General features: G+C 38.1%; 1 protein-coding gene across 2 annotated transcripts in view; it reads right to left on the reverse strand.

Annotated features, from left to right (window-relative positions):
• PTPRA (protein tyrosine phosphatase, receptor type, A) overlaps window positions 1-12,627 on the reverse strand; it is a 125,244-nt gene that overhangs the window by 65,767 nt on the left and 46,850 nt on the right. The window contains exons 2-4 of one of the 2 annotated variants that reach the window (XM_006874835.1): window positions 12,017-12,095; window positions 10,885-11,223; window positions 4,757-4,783 (exon numbers count right to left, since the gene is read on the reverse strand). In XM_006874835.1, the coding sequence (XP_006874897.1) occupies window positions 4,757-4,783; window positions 10,885-11,223; window positions 12,017-12,095 (445 nt within the window). Of the gene's footprint in view, window positions 1-4,756; window positions 4,784-10,884; window positions 11,224-12,016; window positions 12,096-12,627 lie in introns of those variants that run through there. The other variant, XM_006874836.1, reaches the window with a different exon arrangement.

Genomic DNA, 12,627 nt, shown 5'->3' on the forward strand with positions numbered 1-12,627 from the left:
TTCTTCATAAAGCAGGAGAGCAAAAATGAAAACATCCAAGCCTACAACAACCTCTCAATTTAGTACCTCCCTAATCCAAGTTCCACACCCCTCCAAATCAAGCAATTTGCAGTTGTCTACTCCTTACGATTAAGCATTGGACTGCAATCCACAAGGTACACAGTTAAAGCCTGACAGTCGCTCTGTGGGAGAAAGATGAGGCTTTCTGCTCCTGGGAAGATTTAAAGCTTCGGAAACCCTATACAGGGTCGCTATGAGTTGGAACCAACTCAACGGCACTTAACAACTAACCCAAAGGCTGGTGGTTCAAATTCACCTAGTGGTGGCATGGAATCTGGTTCTGTAAAGATTGCAAACCAAGAAAAGCATATGGAGCAGTTCTACTCTCTAACATATGGGCTCACCATGAGCCAGGATCAACTAAATGGCAAAGGTTTCCATTTTCGTTTTAATCTCTACTCCTTCCTTACTTGCTCACTAAATTTCTTCTACTAGTGTCTTTCCATGCTGAGTGCATTACTTTCTTTGAACATGCTATTCCTTCTGTTTAGCATAGACTCCCTCTAGTCTATGCCTGGCTAAACTATTCATTCAGTTCTCACTTTTGTTGAGTGTTGCTTTTCCCAGAGATATCTAATCTGACTTCCTAATACTAAATTAAGGCGCTCTGGTAGTGTAGTGGTTACAAATCGGGCTGCGAACTGCAAGATCAGCAGTTCGAAACTACCAGCTGTTCCACGGGAGAAAGATAAGGCTTTCTGCTCCCGTAAAGATTTATAGCCTCGGAAACCCTGTACAGGGTCGCTATGAGTCGGAACCAACTCCATGGCACATAACCACCAACCACCAATTATTGACTGGAGTCCTGGTGTGGTGCTGTGGGTTAATGCGCCAGATGGCTAAGCCGTTTGAACTATAAGATCAGTGGGGTTCAAGCTCACCACTGACTCCTTGGAAACCCTATACAGGGTTGCTATGGGTCGGAACCGACTTGACGGCACTTAACAACAACAATACTAAATTAGGAACTTAACAATTCTAAGTCTCAGATTCTTCTGCTCTCAAATAAAAGTTCAGTGATGATTAAATGAGGTAATCCACATACAGTTCTTGGCACAGTTCATTAGCACATATTAAGGGCTCCATCAATGCTAGTTACTATTCTATTTATTATTCTCATAGAGCACTAGGTTATCTCCGGATTAATACCTATCAGACACTGTAATCATATATTTATGTGATGATAGCTGGTTATTGAATGATTCTCTCCTTTATACTATAAATTCCACAGGACAAAGATTACTTATCTGCTTTGTTTCTCATGCATACCTAAAATCTAGCACAGGATCTGAGATACAGTTGTTGTTAAGTGCCAGTGAGTCGGATCTGACTCAGAGCAACCCTGTATAGGATTTCCAAGGAATGGCTGGTACATCTGAACTGCTGACCTTGCATTTCAAACTCACCAGCTACTCCTCAGAAACCCTATATAGGTTGCTATGAGTCAGAACCAACTCAATGGCACTAACAACAACAGTATAAACAAGTACTGGACTATGCTGAGTGAATGAATAAAATAATTAATTTATTAGTAATGAGGGGATGATAAAGGCACAAAGTGACTGGCTTACAAGTTTTCAAGAGGAAATTTAGTTTAAGAATGCGTGTGGAAAGGTAGAGTCCTCAATGAATAGTTTTCATCTTGTCTAGATGGGTCTGGTGAAAAGAGAAGGGGATAAGATTCTTATGATTCAATAGTCAGGAACTGTTATCATGACTAATTGCGACTGTCACAACTGTAAACATAGAAGTTTTGTAACAAAAATGGGGTAGCAGTTAATCTTACAGTCCAGAAACAGAGGACCCTAGGACCATCAAGGGAGAACAGCATAAGCGGAATTCAGGACCCTATTTAGAGAAGCAGCGACACCAGAGATGGAGGCAGAGATGAGGATATGGAGAGAGGGAGCACCTGAGGACTCTAGACTCATGGAAAGAGAGAGACTGAGTGCTGGTGGTCAGGAGGCAGGCTTGCAGAATGTGCCCTATGGTTGTTTAAATTATTATATATTCCTGAGTGTTTTTGTGTACATCCCCCTACCCCCCAAAACAACAACAATAAAAATAACAAAACAAAATAAAAAACCCAGAGGGAATGGAAGGAAATACTGCTGTATGATGATGTACAAAGGAGATTGTAATCACTGCAATGAAACAATGTTCTCCTATGTAAACTACGACTCAATTCACAACAATAATAATAATTTAATTAGTAAATATGCTTCTGCTAAATGTAATTCTAGAGGGCCTTATATCAGGCATTTAGAAATATATGGCTCAAGACAGTAGGTTGAATCCATAAATTTACTTTTTCCTCCTCCCAAAAGCACACTGAAATGATACAGAAATATCAAAATAAGGATGAATCAACAGTATATCTGGAAGGTAGCAAAGGGTGGCACTAGAAGACCAGAAACTGAGGAATTTCTAGAAGACAAGTAGACAGACTGGACTGTTAAAGACATAAATCAGAACTGAGTAATAAAGGGACTGCTACAAACCATAGTGTCACTGAAGTATACATGTGAAAGTCACTATTGTCAAAGTACATTTTACCACAATTTAAATATATACATATATATATAATCAGAACAATCTAGAGTATTAAAACAAAAACATGATGGAGGAGCAGGAATCTCAATAGAAAGGCTGGAAAGGAGAACAGATATAAATGAAAACTAAATTAGCAATAACAAATTGAGATGAAATTATGAAAGCAGAAACAAGTTGGACAGACTTAGAAGATTTAACATCTGTTCAATTGTTGTTGTTAAGTGCCATGGAGTCAGTTTTGACTCACAGAGACCCTGTATAGAGTTTCCAAGGAGCAGTTCGTGGGTTTGAACTACTGACACTGTGAGTAGTAGCTCAGGGCTTGCTTATCCTACAGCATCACACAGGATCACTGTTGCGATATGCTGTCGAGTTGGTTCCAACTTATAGCAACCCTGTACAATAGGGTTTGCAAGGAGCAGCTGGTGAGTTTGAAATGCTGACCATTTAGTTCATGGTCCAGTACTGATTCTACAGTGCCACACCAGGATTAGGACCTCCCAAAGAAAAAAATAATAAGGGAAGAGGGAAAGAAAGGGTACAAGAAAGTCTCTGAGTTGACAGGTCAAATGGTACATACAACAAAACTTTACCTAGACGCATTCTGAAATTCTGGGTTAGAATAAATTTACTAATCTGATGTGGCGCTGTAGGATATGCACTAGACTGCAAGCTTTGTTTGAATTGCAAGATGGCAGTTCAAACCCACCAGCTGCTTCTTGGAAACCCTATGCAGGGTTGCTATGAGTCGGAACTGACTTGACAGCACTTAAACAACAACCACACATACACAAAAACCACAGCTACCTAGTTGATTCCAACTTATAGCAACTCTGTATAAGGTTTTCAAGGCTGTAAATCTTTATGGGAGCAAAAAGTCTCATCCTTCTTCTGTGGAGCAGCTGATGGGTTTGAACTATCAACCTTATGGTTAACAGTTTGGTGTTGATCCTACTACAGCACTGCCAGGGCTCCTTATGTATTATACACAGTGTTAAAATAGATTCGTAAGATTGTATGAAAAGTTTCCAACCCACAAAGACAAAGACAGATTTACAAAGAAGCTGATAATAAAAAGCAGTAAAAATAAAAACTAAAATTGTATTATATATATATTTAATTTACATTAGAACTGACTTATGACAGAGCTGTCACAATGGAACCCTGTCATAAATTGGAACTACCTGTTGTGTGATAATTTCTTTGAATGATTCATGAAATGCAAATGTATTACACACCACCTCTTAGTCAATAGAACAGTTAAAGGTGGAAACATTCACAAAGTGCTTGATATAAAGGAAAATCTAGGCTCTTCCATTCAAAATCTCATTCAAAAATCATGATGAACAAACTGCTTCAAAAGTGAACATTTTCCAAGCTCAAATACAATGATCATTTTGCTGAATGATTTCTCTTTCTCTCACACTGTGATGGCAGTCTTCGTTATCCTAGACAAAATGTACCACTTTTACACATGAGTATAACCCTGGACTCCCAGTGTCTGATGGCCAAGCACTAAGCAGTGCTGCTCAGACTACTGACACAGCATCTCCAGCCATATGGATTTCCACATGGTTGAAAATCCATAAGATCTACATAAAACCACAAAGAGTCAACATTTTATAGACTAGAAAAAAATCACCACAAAACTAGAATGTTGTTGTTAAGTGATGTTGAGTTGGTTTTGACTCATAGCGACTCTGTCTAGAGTTTCTGTGGAGTGTTTGATGGGTTTGAACCAGGTTCAAACGGACCTTGCAATCCAGGGCATTATCCTGCAGTGACACAACCAGAACTTCTTAAAGGTAACTAATGCCTAGACGTTAGAAATTAACTATTATAACTATGGGAGAGAAATTACGACCTAATATTACCAAAGGGTATATTATTAAGGTGACATGACAAAATAAGACAGTTATTTTATTACTTGTTAAAATACATCATAACTGTTAAGAGTCCTTAATCTACATTTGAAAAACTTATGACGAATATTTGGTCCTGTTACTCTTCTTTGTGAGTTTAATATGCAAACAACTTAAACACACAACACAGCCACAGATGCACAGGTACCACAGACTGTGAGCAGACTGAAAACACAAATACTTTTTAGAAGGGACAACAGACAACAAGGTGAGTGGCTCACCTCTTCTGTCCTTTGAGTCAGAATTACCTGCATAATAAGGAAAAATAGAAACATTCACTTAGATTAAATAGATATTACTATTCGATCTAAAATACGACAAAACAAGCTCCAAGAATAGAGATAACTTTCCTCTATATATTACGTTGAGACTAGAATGAAGCAACCTCCAACAACTGGAAATGAGATTGCTCAGATTCATTAGACTTCAGTCAGTACACTCTTTGTTCTCCTCCCTGAGTACACAAACAAGTCAGCATCAATATTCATAAACCAGAAAGTACCACAATGCAAAGAGAAATACAAACACAGGAGCATTAGAGGACTGCATGTCTTTTGGTCCAGGAAACGCAGGAAGGCAAAGTTAAGTAAGGATATGTTGCCGTTAAGTGCCGCTGAGTCAGTACTGACTCATAGCGACCCTGTATAGGGTTTCCAAGGCGCGGCTGGTGAGCTTGACCCACAAACTTTGAGGTTTAAAGTGACCTTGCAGCCCAGCGCGTTAACCCACAGTGCCACACCAGCACTCCAAGTAAGGGCAGAAAAGACATACATGATAATGTTGTGAGCTACTGAATTGATTCGGCTTCATAGCAACCCTATAGGACAGAGTTGAACCACTTCATAGGGTTTTCTAGGTTAAAATCTTTACAGGAACAGATTGCCAAGTCTTTTTACCTGTGGAGGCACTGGTAGGTTTGAACCACTGATCTTTTGGTTAGCAGCTGAGTGCTTAACCATTACACCACCAGGGCTCCTAAATTACAATGGTGATGGTGGCAGTGTGCCGTGGAGTCCATTCCGACTCATAGCGACCCTCTACAGGTTTTCCGAGGCTGTAAACCTTTGTGGGAGCAGAACACCTCATCTTCCTCCCGCGTTGAAGTTGGTAGTTTCGAACTGCTGACCTTGAGGTTCGCAGCCCAATTCGTAACCACTACGCTAAATCCTAACTGGTATATACCAAATTCTATATGCTAATGACAGAGAAAATAACCTCCTTTTCAAACCCTTATAAATTCCCCATACTAGAAATAAGACAGACAATACAATCTTTTATCATGATGCAATAAATTAGAAATTACTGAAATTTATAAGCAAACACTTAAAATCAAAACCAAAATTTCTAAAATATCTAATAAATAACAAAATTTAAAATTTCTGTGGCAGAACCCACCAACTCTTCCTCCAGTATCAGTCAGTCTCTTCTTCCTGCATTTGTTTCTAAAGCCTGGCTTTTTCCAGCTGAGCACAAAGCTGTCCAGTTAGAGGCTACAGTTCTGAGACTCCTTTGTACTAGGTATAGACATGTGATGAATTCCAGCCAATGGGAAATAAGCAAAAGTGATGTGGGTGACTTCTGAGTCACATCCTTTGAAAAGGAAATTGCTTGTTCCTATTCCCTCTGTGAGCCACTCTGACCAAGCAGATGAGGGCAATTTAGTTACGATGACAAGGCCATGAGAGAAAAAAATACTTATGTCTCTGAGAAGACAAAACCCCTGAAAATCTCTGATATATGACAGGGGAGAGAAACACATGTAAGACACTGAATTTTAGTACATCTTTGTCAGAGCAGCTTAGATTGCACCCTTCCTAATACAACTATCTAGTGGAATACCTATGCTGCTACTGTGTGCCCGCTGAGTCAGTTCTGACTCATAGTGATCTGATATAGGGTTTACAAGGCTGTAATCTTTACAGGAGCAGAAAGCCTCATCTCCCATTGAGCAGATGGTGGATTTAAACTGCTTACCTTGCAGTTAGCAGTCTAACACATAAGTCACCAGAGCTCCTTGGAACACCTACAGGATGTACTTATAAAACAGCACCATTTAACTGACTGGAAAGAATGAAAAATAACAAATCAAGTATTTAATTCAGGATGCTACAAAGGTACAAAGTAAATCTAAGAAAAACAACAACAAAAAAACAAGATGAAAAATGAGAGAAACAAAACTCAGAAAAATGACAGAACTAACAAATATACAATGGTGGTTCTTTGAGGCAAAAAGCAACAAAGTATGAAGCAGATGAACTGTTAGTCAACTTAAAGCAAGAAAAACATAATGAAATACATAACTTTCTAAGAGAGCTTCCAAATTCTTTTAGTGAAGCAAAACAAAGCACTGACAACTATGTTTATCAAAAATAGCACACACACAAAGGAAAAACACAGACCAATCTCATTTAGGAGTCATGTACAAATATCAATGAAGAAAAATCCTACATAAAGTAATGTTAAACAAATTGTAACAGTTCCTTATAAGAGTAATAAAACATGACCATGTAGACTTGTTTTTACAGATATGTAGACAGCTCAGAATCAGGAACCTATCAATATAATTCAACATAATAATGCATCAAAAGAGAAAAAGCATATGGATCTTGCTCACTGATATATCATAAACATGATAAAGTAGGTCTGTCAACCAAGAATCAGCACCAGGTTTAATAGAAAACCACTGGATCCATTCCCAGTAGAGACAAGGTTGTTTTACCACTGTTGCCTCGCTTTGTTTTGGAGATATTCACTGACACAATTAAACAGAAGAAAGAAAAAGGATTAAATATTTGGAAAAGATACTCGCAGATGAGAGTTATCTGAAGACCGAAGATAATCATTGAAAAAAAAATTACCTTAAATATAGAGAATTTATGAAGATGGACAGTATAATAAATGATCTAACACAGAACTCAAATAATACAGGAACCTAAATAAAAAGCAGAATACAATATATGACAAAGGCAGCAATTCAAATCACTAAGGGACTCAGATTACTCATTAAAGGGTATTGGGGAAAAAAAGAATAAGAACAAAGGGTATTGGGACAACTTGTTGTTAGGTGCCATTGAGTCGGTACACTGGGACAACTAAATAGGCATAAAAATAGATTCACAGCAAACATGTTACATAAAAATAAATTCCAGACAGCTAAAAATTTAAATACGCACACACACCTATTAATGCTAAAGAAATCATAAAAATCCAGAATATGACAAAAATTATTTTACAGTATTGGAGAAAAAAACCTTCCTAAATATGACCCAATATGTACAAAACATCAGTTAACTAGCTGATAATTTAAAAACTGCAAATGCTAAGCTTCTACACTGCAGGAAAGTTAGAACCTAGGTGGGTGACCAACTTACCAACTTTTATCATAGGCAAAGGATTTATTTTCCTAACCACATAAAAAGCTTCTAATGATGAGTCAGAAAAACCTGACATTCTAATTTGAAAAATGGGCAAAGGATATCAATAGTGAGTTCTCAGAAAAAGAAATGTAAACAATCCTTTGAAATATGGAACGATGCTCAACCTCACTCAAAGAAACACAGACTAAAGCTACGCTGAGATGTTATTTCTTACCTATCAGACTGACAAAGATCCAGAAGTCTGATCATTTATTGTACTGGAAAGAGTGTAGGAAAACAGGCATTTTGAAACATTTCTAATAGGAATATATTTTACAGCAGAAGAAAATTTGGTAATATTCATTAATTTATAAGTGTAATTTAAAAATAATTTATCCTACCAACATTCTCATAGATGTTGGAAATGTTGAACTGTACTATTTGTGAAGTATACTCTGAAAACAAACTTAGTATAATACCTAGTGCATTGTACTATTATAGAACTTGATCAATGAAGCAAATATCAGACATTATTATTTATCTGCAGTTTCCTATCTCACCAAGAGTAGTGGGGTGCCACACATATTAATATACCTCATCTATTACACTGACTATGCAAAGGCTTTCGATTGTGTGGATCATGACAAGCTTTGGACAGCATTGTGAATTATGAGTTTTCTGGAACACTGAATGGTTTAAAATTAAGAAAGGTATGTGACAGGCTTGTATTCTTTCACCATACTTATTCAACCTCAATGCTAAGCAAATAATACGAGAAGCTGGGTTCTATGAAGAAAAACGTGCCATCAGGATTGGAGGAAGACTCATTAACAACCTGCGACATGCAGATGATACAACCTTGTTTGCTAAAAGTGAAGAGGACTTAAAATACTTACTGATGAAGGTCAAAGAGCACAGCCTTTGGTATGGACTGCATCTCCATGAAAAGAAAACAAAAGTCCTCACCAATGGACCAATAAACAACATTCTTATCAACAGAGAAAAGACTGAAGTTGTCAAGGACATCATTCTTCTTGGATCAACTATCAACACACATGGAAGCAACAGTCAAGAAATCAAATGACACACTGCATTAGACAAATCTGCTGCACAAGACCTTTTTAAAGTGCTTAAAAGCAAAGATGTCAGCTTGAGGACTAAGGTGCTACTGACACAAGCCATGGTATTATGACACAAGACATAACCTCATATGCATGCGAAAGCTGGACAGTGAATAAGGAAGACCGGAGAAGAATTGCTACTTTTGAGTTATGGTGTTGGAGGAGAATATTGAATGTGCCAAAAGAACCAACAGATCTGTGTTGGAAGAAGTGCAGCCAGAGTGCTCCTTGGAGGCTAGGATGGCCAAACTTCATCTTTCATACTTTGGACATGTTGTCAGGTGGGACCAGTCGCTGGAGAAGGATATCATGTTTGGTAAGGTGGAGGGTCAGAGAAAAAGAGAAAGACCCCAAGCGAGATGGACTGGCCAAGTGGCAGCATCAATGGACTCAAGTGTGGCAACAATTGTGAGGTTGGCCCAGGACTGGGCAGTGTTTCATTCTGTTGTGCATAAGGTTGCTATGAGTCAGTACAGACTTGATGGCACCTAACAACAACAAACAACAACAACAATTACATTGATGGAGTCCTGGTGTGGCGCTGTAGAATAAGTACTCAGCCACAAAGCTGGTTTGAACCACAACGTTGGTACTCACCAGCCGCTCCTCGGAAAACCTATATAGGGTCACTATGGGTCAGAACCGACTCAAAGGCACTTAACAACAACAACTATTATATTGATAACTATCAGAGCAATAATAACAAGAACTGTAACAACTAACACTTAAAAAATATATAGCGCTTACTATGTGGAGACACCATTCTGGGTGTTTTACCAATTAACTTATTTCATACTAACAATTCCTTTATGAGGTAGGTACCATTTTATCATTCATTCCTATTTTACAAATGAAGAAATTGAGAACTGAGGGACAGAGAGGTTAAGAAAGTAAACTTGCTTATGTTCACACAGCAGTAAATGGCGGAGTGGGATTCAAACTCAGGTAGTGTGGCCCTGAAGAGTTAACTGCAAATGATATATTGCCATTATAGGATAAAGTATGGGATTAAGGTAGACAGGAGCAGGGTCTGGGTTGTAAAGTCTAGTTAAAACATGTCATCTGTAGTAAACAAATGACATTTAATTGATCAAATGTCTTTTGCTTAATTCCAGACAGGGGAGTTCACCACCTAACAAGGAAAAAATATGAGCCAAGGGCATAGGAGTACAGAAGAAAATAGTGACTTTTGTTAGAGAAGGAATCACAGTTACATAGTAGTCAGGGATCAATTATTTCCTTTGCTACCTGTGAGGGTTCTTCTCACCCTCTTTATAGACCAGACACCCAAGGCTCAGAGTCAGAAACTTGTTTTACCTGACCTGGTCTCAGATCCAGGTCTCTGATTCTATCCTTAGGGCCACTTCTACTTCATCCTAGTGACTTAAACTCAAGGAGAAATGATTGCTGAGCTGAGGTTCTGAACAGACTATCAGTACAATTTTACCATTTCCCCAGACAACTCTTTCTAATGCCACGCCTGGTCACTGCTCTCTCACCCCATATCTAATTGTTATTAACATCTGTATCTATCCATTTTCCATCCCATATCTTCATGGATTCCTTCCTTTTCAAGGCTAACATTAACAGTATTATTTAAGCTCTGTCTCTTCTCACTGTCAATCTCTTGCATCATCAATTAGATCGGCCATCTCTTTCTCTTGCATTTTTTAACCTTCTGTGCCTTTAAACACACTTAAGATTCCCCAGTCTAACTAGGACTCCATCCAAAGCAAGATACTCCCAAGAATTGTCTAACTTCCATCATTTCACTTGGGCAATTTTACTTATTTTGTAACATTTTATGGCTAGAAAGCACAAAGAGAAGAGAGTGAGTAAAATCAAAGAACAAACAGAAGCCATCTTCACTACCTGAAGGAGGAAAGGTTTCTGGAGTGGTTGCTGCAGTGCTGGAATTCCCCTCCCATGAATCTGTTCCGACATCTGTGACTGGGCTACCTGGAAGCCAGGTCCCATTTGGTGAAAGTGTAGTAATTCTAGAATAGGTGCTTGCTGGTCTTGTGGTCCCATTGTCAGAGTCTGAAGAATTCACAGTGGTGACAAAGGTGGGTCCCACAGTTAGATTTGGGCTGAATGTTGTGGCCACAGAAACAGAAGTTACTGATGAATTTGGATTTGAAGTTTTGGTCTCTTCTTTAATTGGTGCTGTTGTTGTTTTCGTTGATCTTCTAACTTCCACTGAAGGCGAAACTATAAACACCAAAGAATTAGGAAATGGAGCATGTGAGGCTCAAAAGTACAGTTATGAGGCACAAAAAAGCAGTCTTACTAAAATCTCAAACGCTTGGCGATCAAGCTGAGAATCCCCCCCCACCCAACGACACATTTTTATCCAATGCTAGTCCCTTTCCACCTTCTCCAAAGGATTAATGACTGAAAGAGGAAAGAAATTGGTTTCATTACTCATTTCCTTATATTCAATATAATTTTTTTTGCTGTTAAGTGCCGTCACATTGGTTCTGACTTACAGAGACCTTATGTAGGGTTTCTGAGGAGTAGCTGGTGGGTTTGAACTACTGACCTTGTGGTTAGTAGTCTAGTGCTTATCCTACAGTGCCACACCAGATTCCACACATAAGCGCCTTAAATAACAGCAATTTCATTTACTTTTCAGAAAGGAACACAAAAATCTTTTGATAGAAATAATGAGAATGTTGACATACTGTTAAATTTTAAAAATGTAATCAATGTCATTGAACAATTTGTATAGAAATTGTTAAATGGGAACTTTATTTGCTGTGTAAACTTTCATGGAAAATACAATAAAATATATTAAAAAAAAAAAGGTAGGCAGTAGGTAGAATAATTCTGAGCACTTAATATGACTCAGAGATTTTTTTTTAAAACCTTCTATTTTATCAATACATTGAATGAAACTTTAAAAATATTATTTTCTTTCTTTAATACCAGCTAAGTCTTCAAATGTGGGGCCTTAAATGTGAAAGTAGTATCTGAACAACAACCTTACTAAATGACAATTTACCTGTGGTAGCATTAATGGCATCGACACTTATCAGACCACTGCCAAGAAGAAAAAGAATGAACCAGAAATCCATGTTGACCTGTAATAATAATAATAAAAAAGAGGCATGTTAGATGATGTCCTCCCTATATTACTGAAACAATGTTCAAACTTTTCACCAAAGGAATATTTTGGGGAGAATCGTCTCAGCTATTAGAATGTCGACAAAGGACCAATGATCTTTCGAGTCTGATAAATATTTTTCCCCATGAGTCCAACTATTCAATTGACTTTTTAATATAAATGAAATGAAACCCTGTGTGGTGGTGGTGGTGGTGGCTGTGAAGTGTAGTAGAGTCGGTTCTGACTCACAGCAACCCTACATAAGGGTTTTCAAGGAGTGGCTGGTAGGTTTGAACTGCTGACCTTGTGGTTAGTAGTCCAGTGCTTATCACACAGGACATGGCTAGGCTACTAATCCAAATGTTGGAAGTTCAAGTCAATCTAGTGGTACCTTGGAAGCAAGATTTAGCAACCTATTTCTGAAAAATCAGCCACACACAGGGTCACCATATGTCAGAATCAGCTCCACAGCAACTGTTTTTTTTTCTTTTTAACATGTTTTTTAGAAC

This window comes from Chrysochloris asiatica, unplaced genomic scaffold (genome assembly GCF_000296735.1).
Source record: "Chrysochloris asiatica unplaced genomic scaffold, ChrAsi1.0 scaffold00304, whole genome shotgun sequence".
In the NCBI taxonomy this organism is placed as follows: Eukaryota; Metazoa; Chordata; class Mammalia; order Afrosoricida; family Chrysochloridae; genus Chrysochloris; species Chrysochloris asiatica.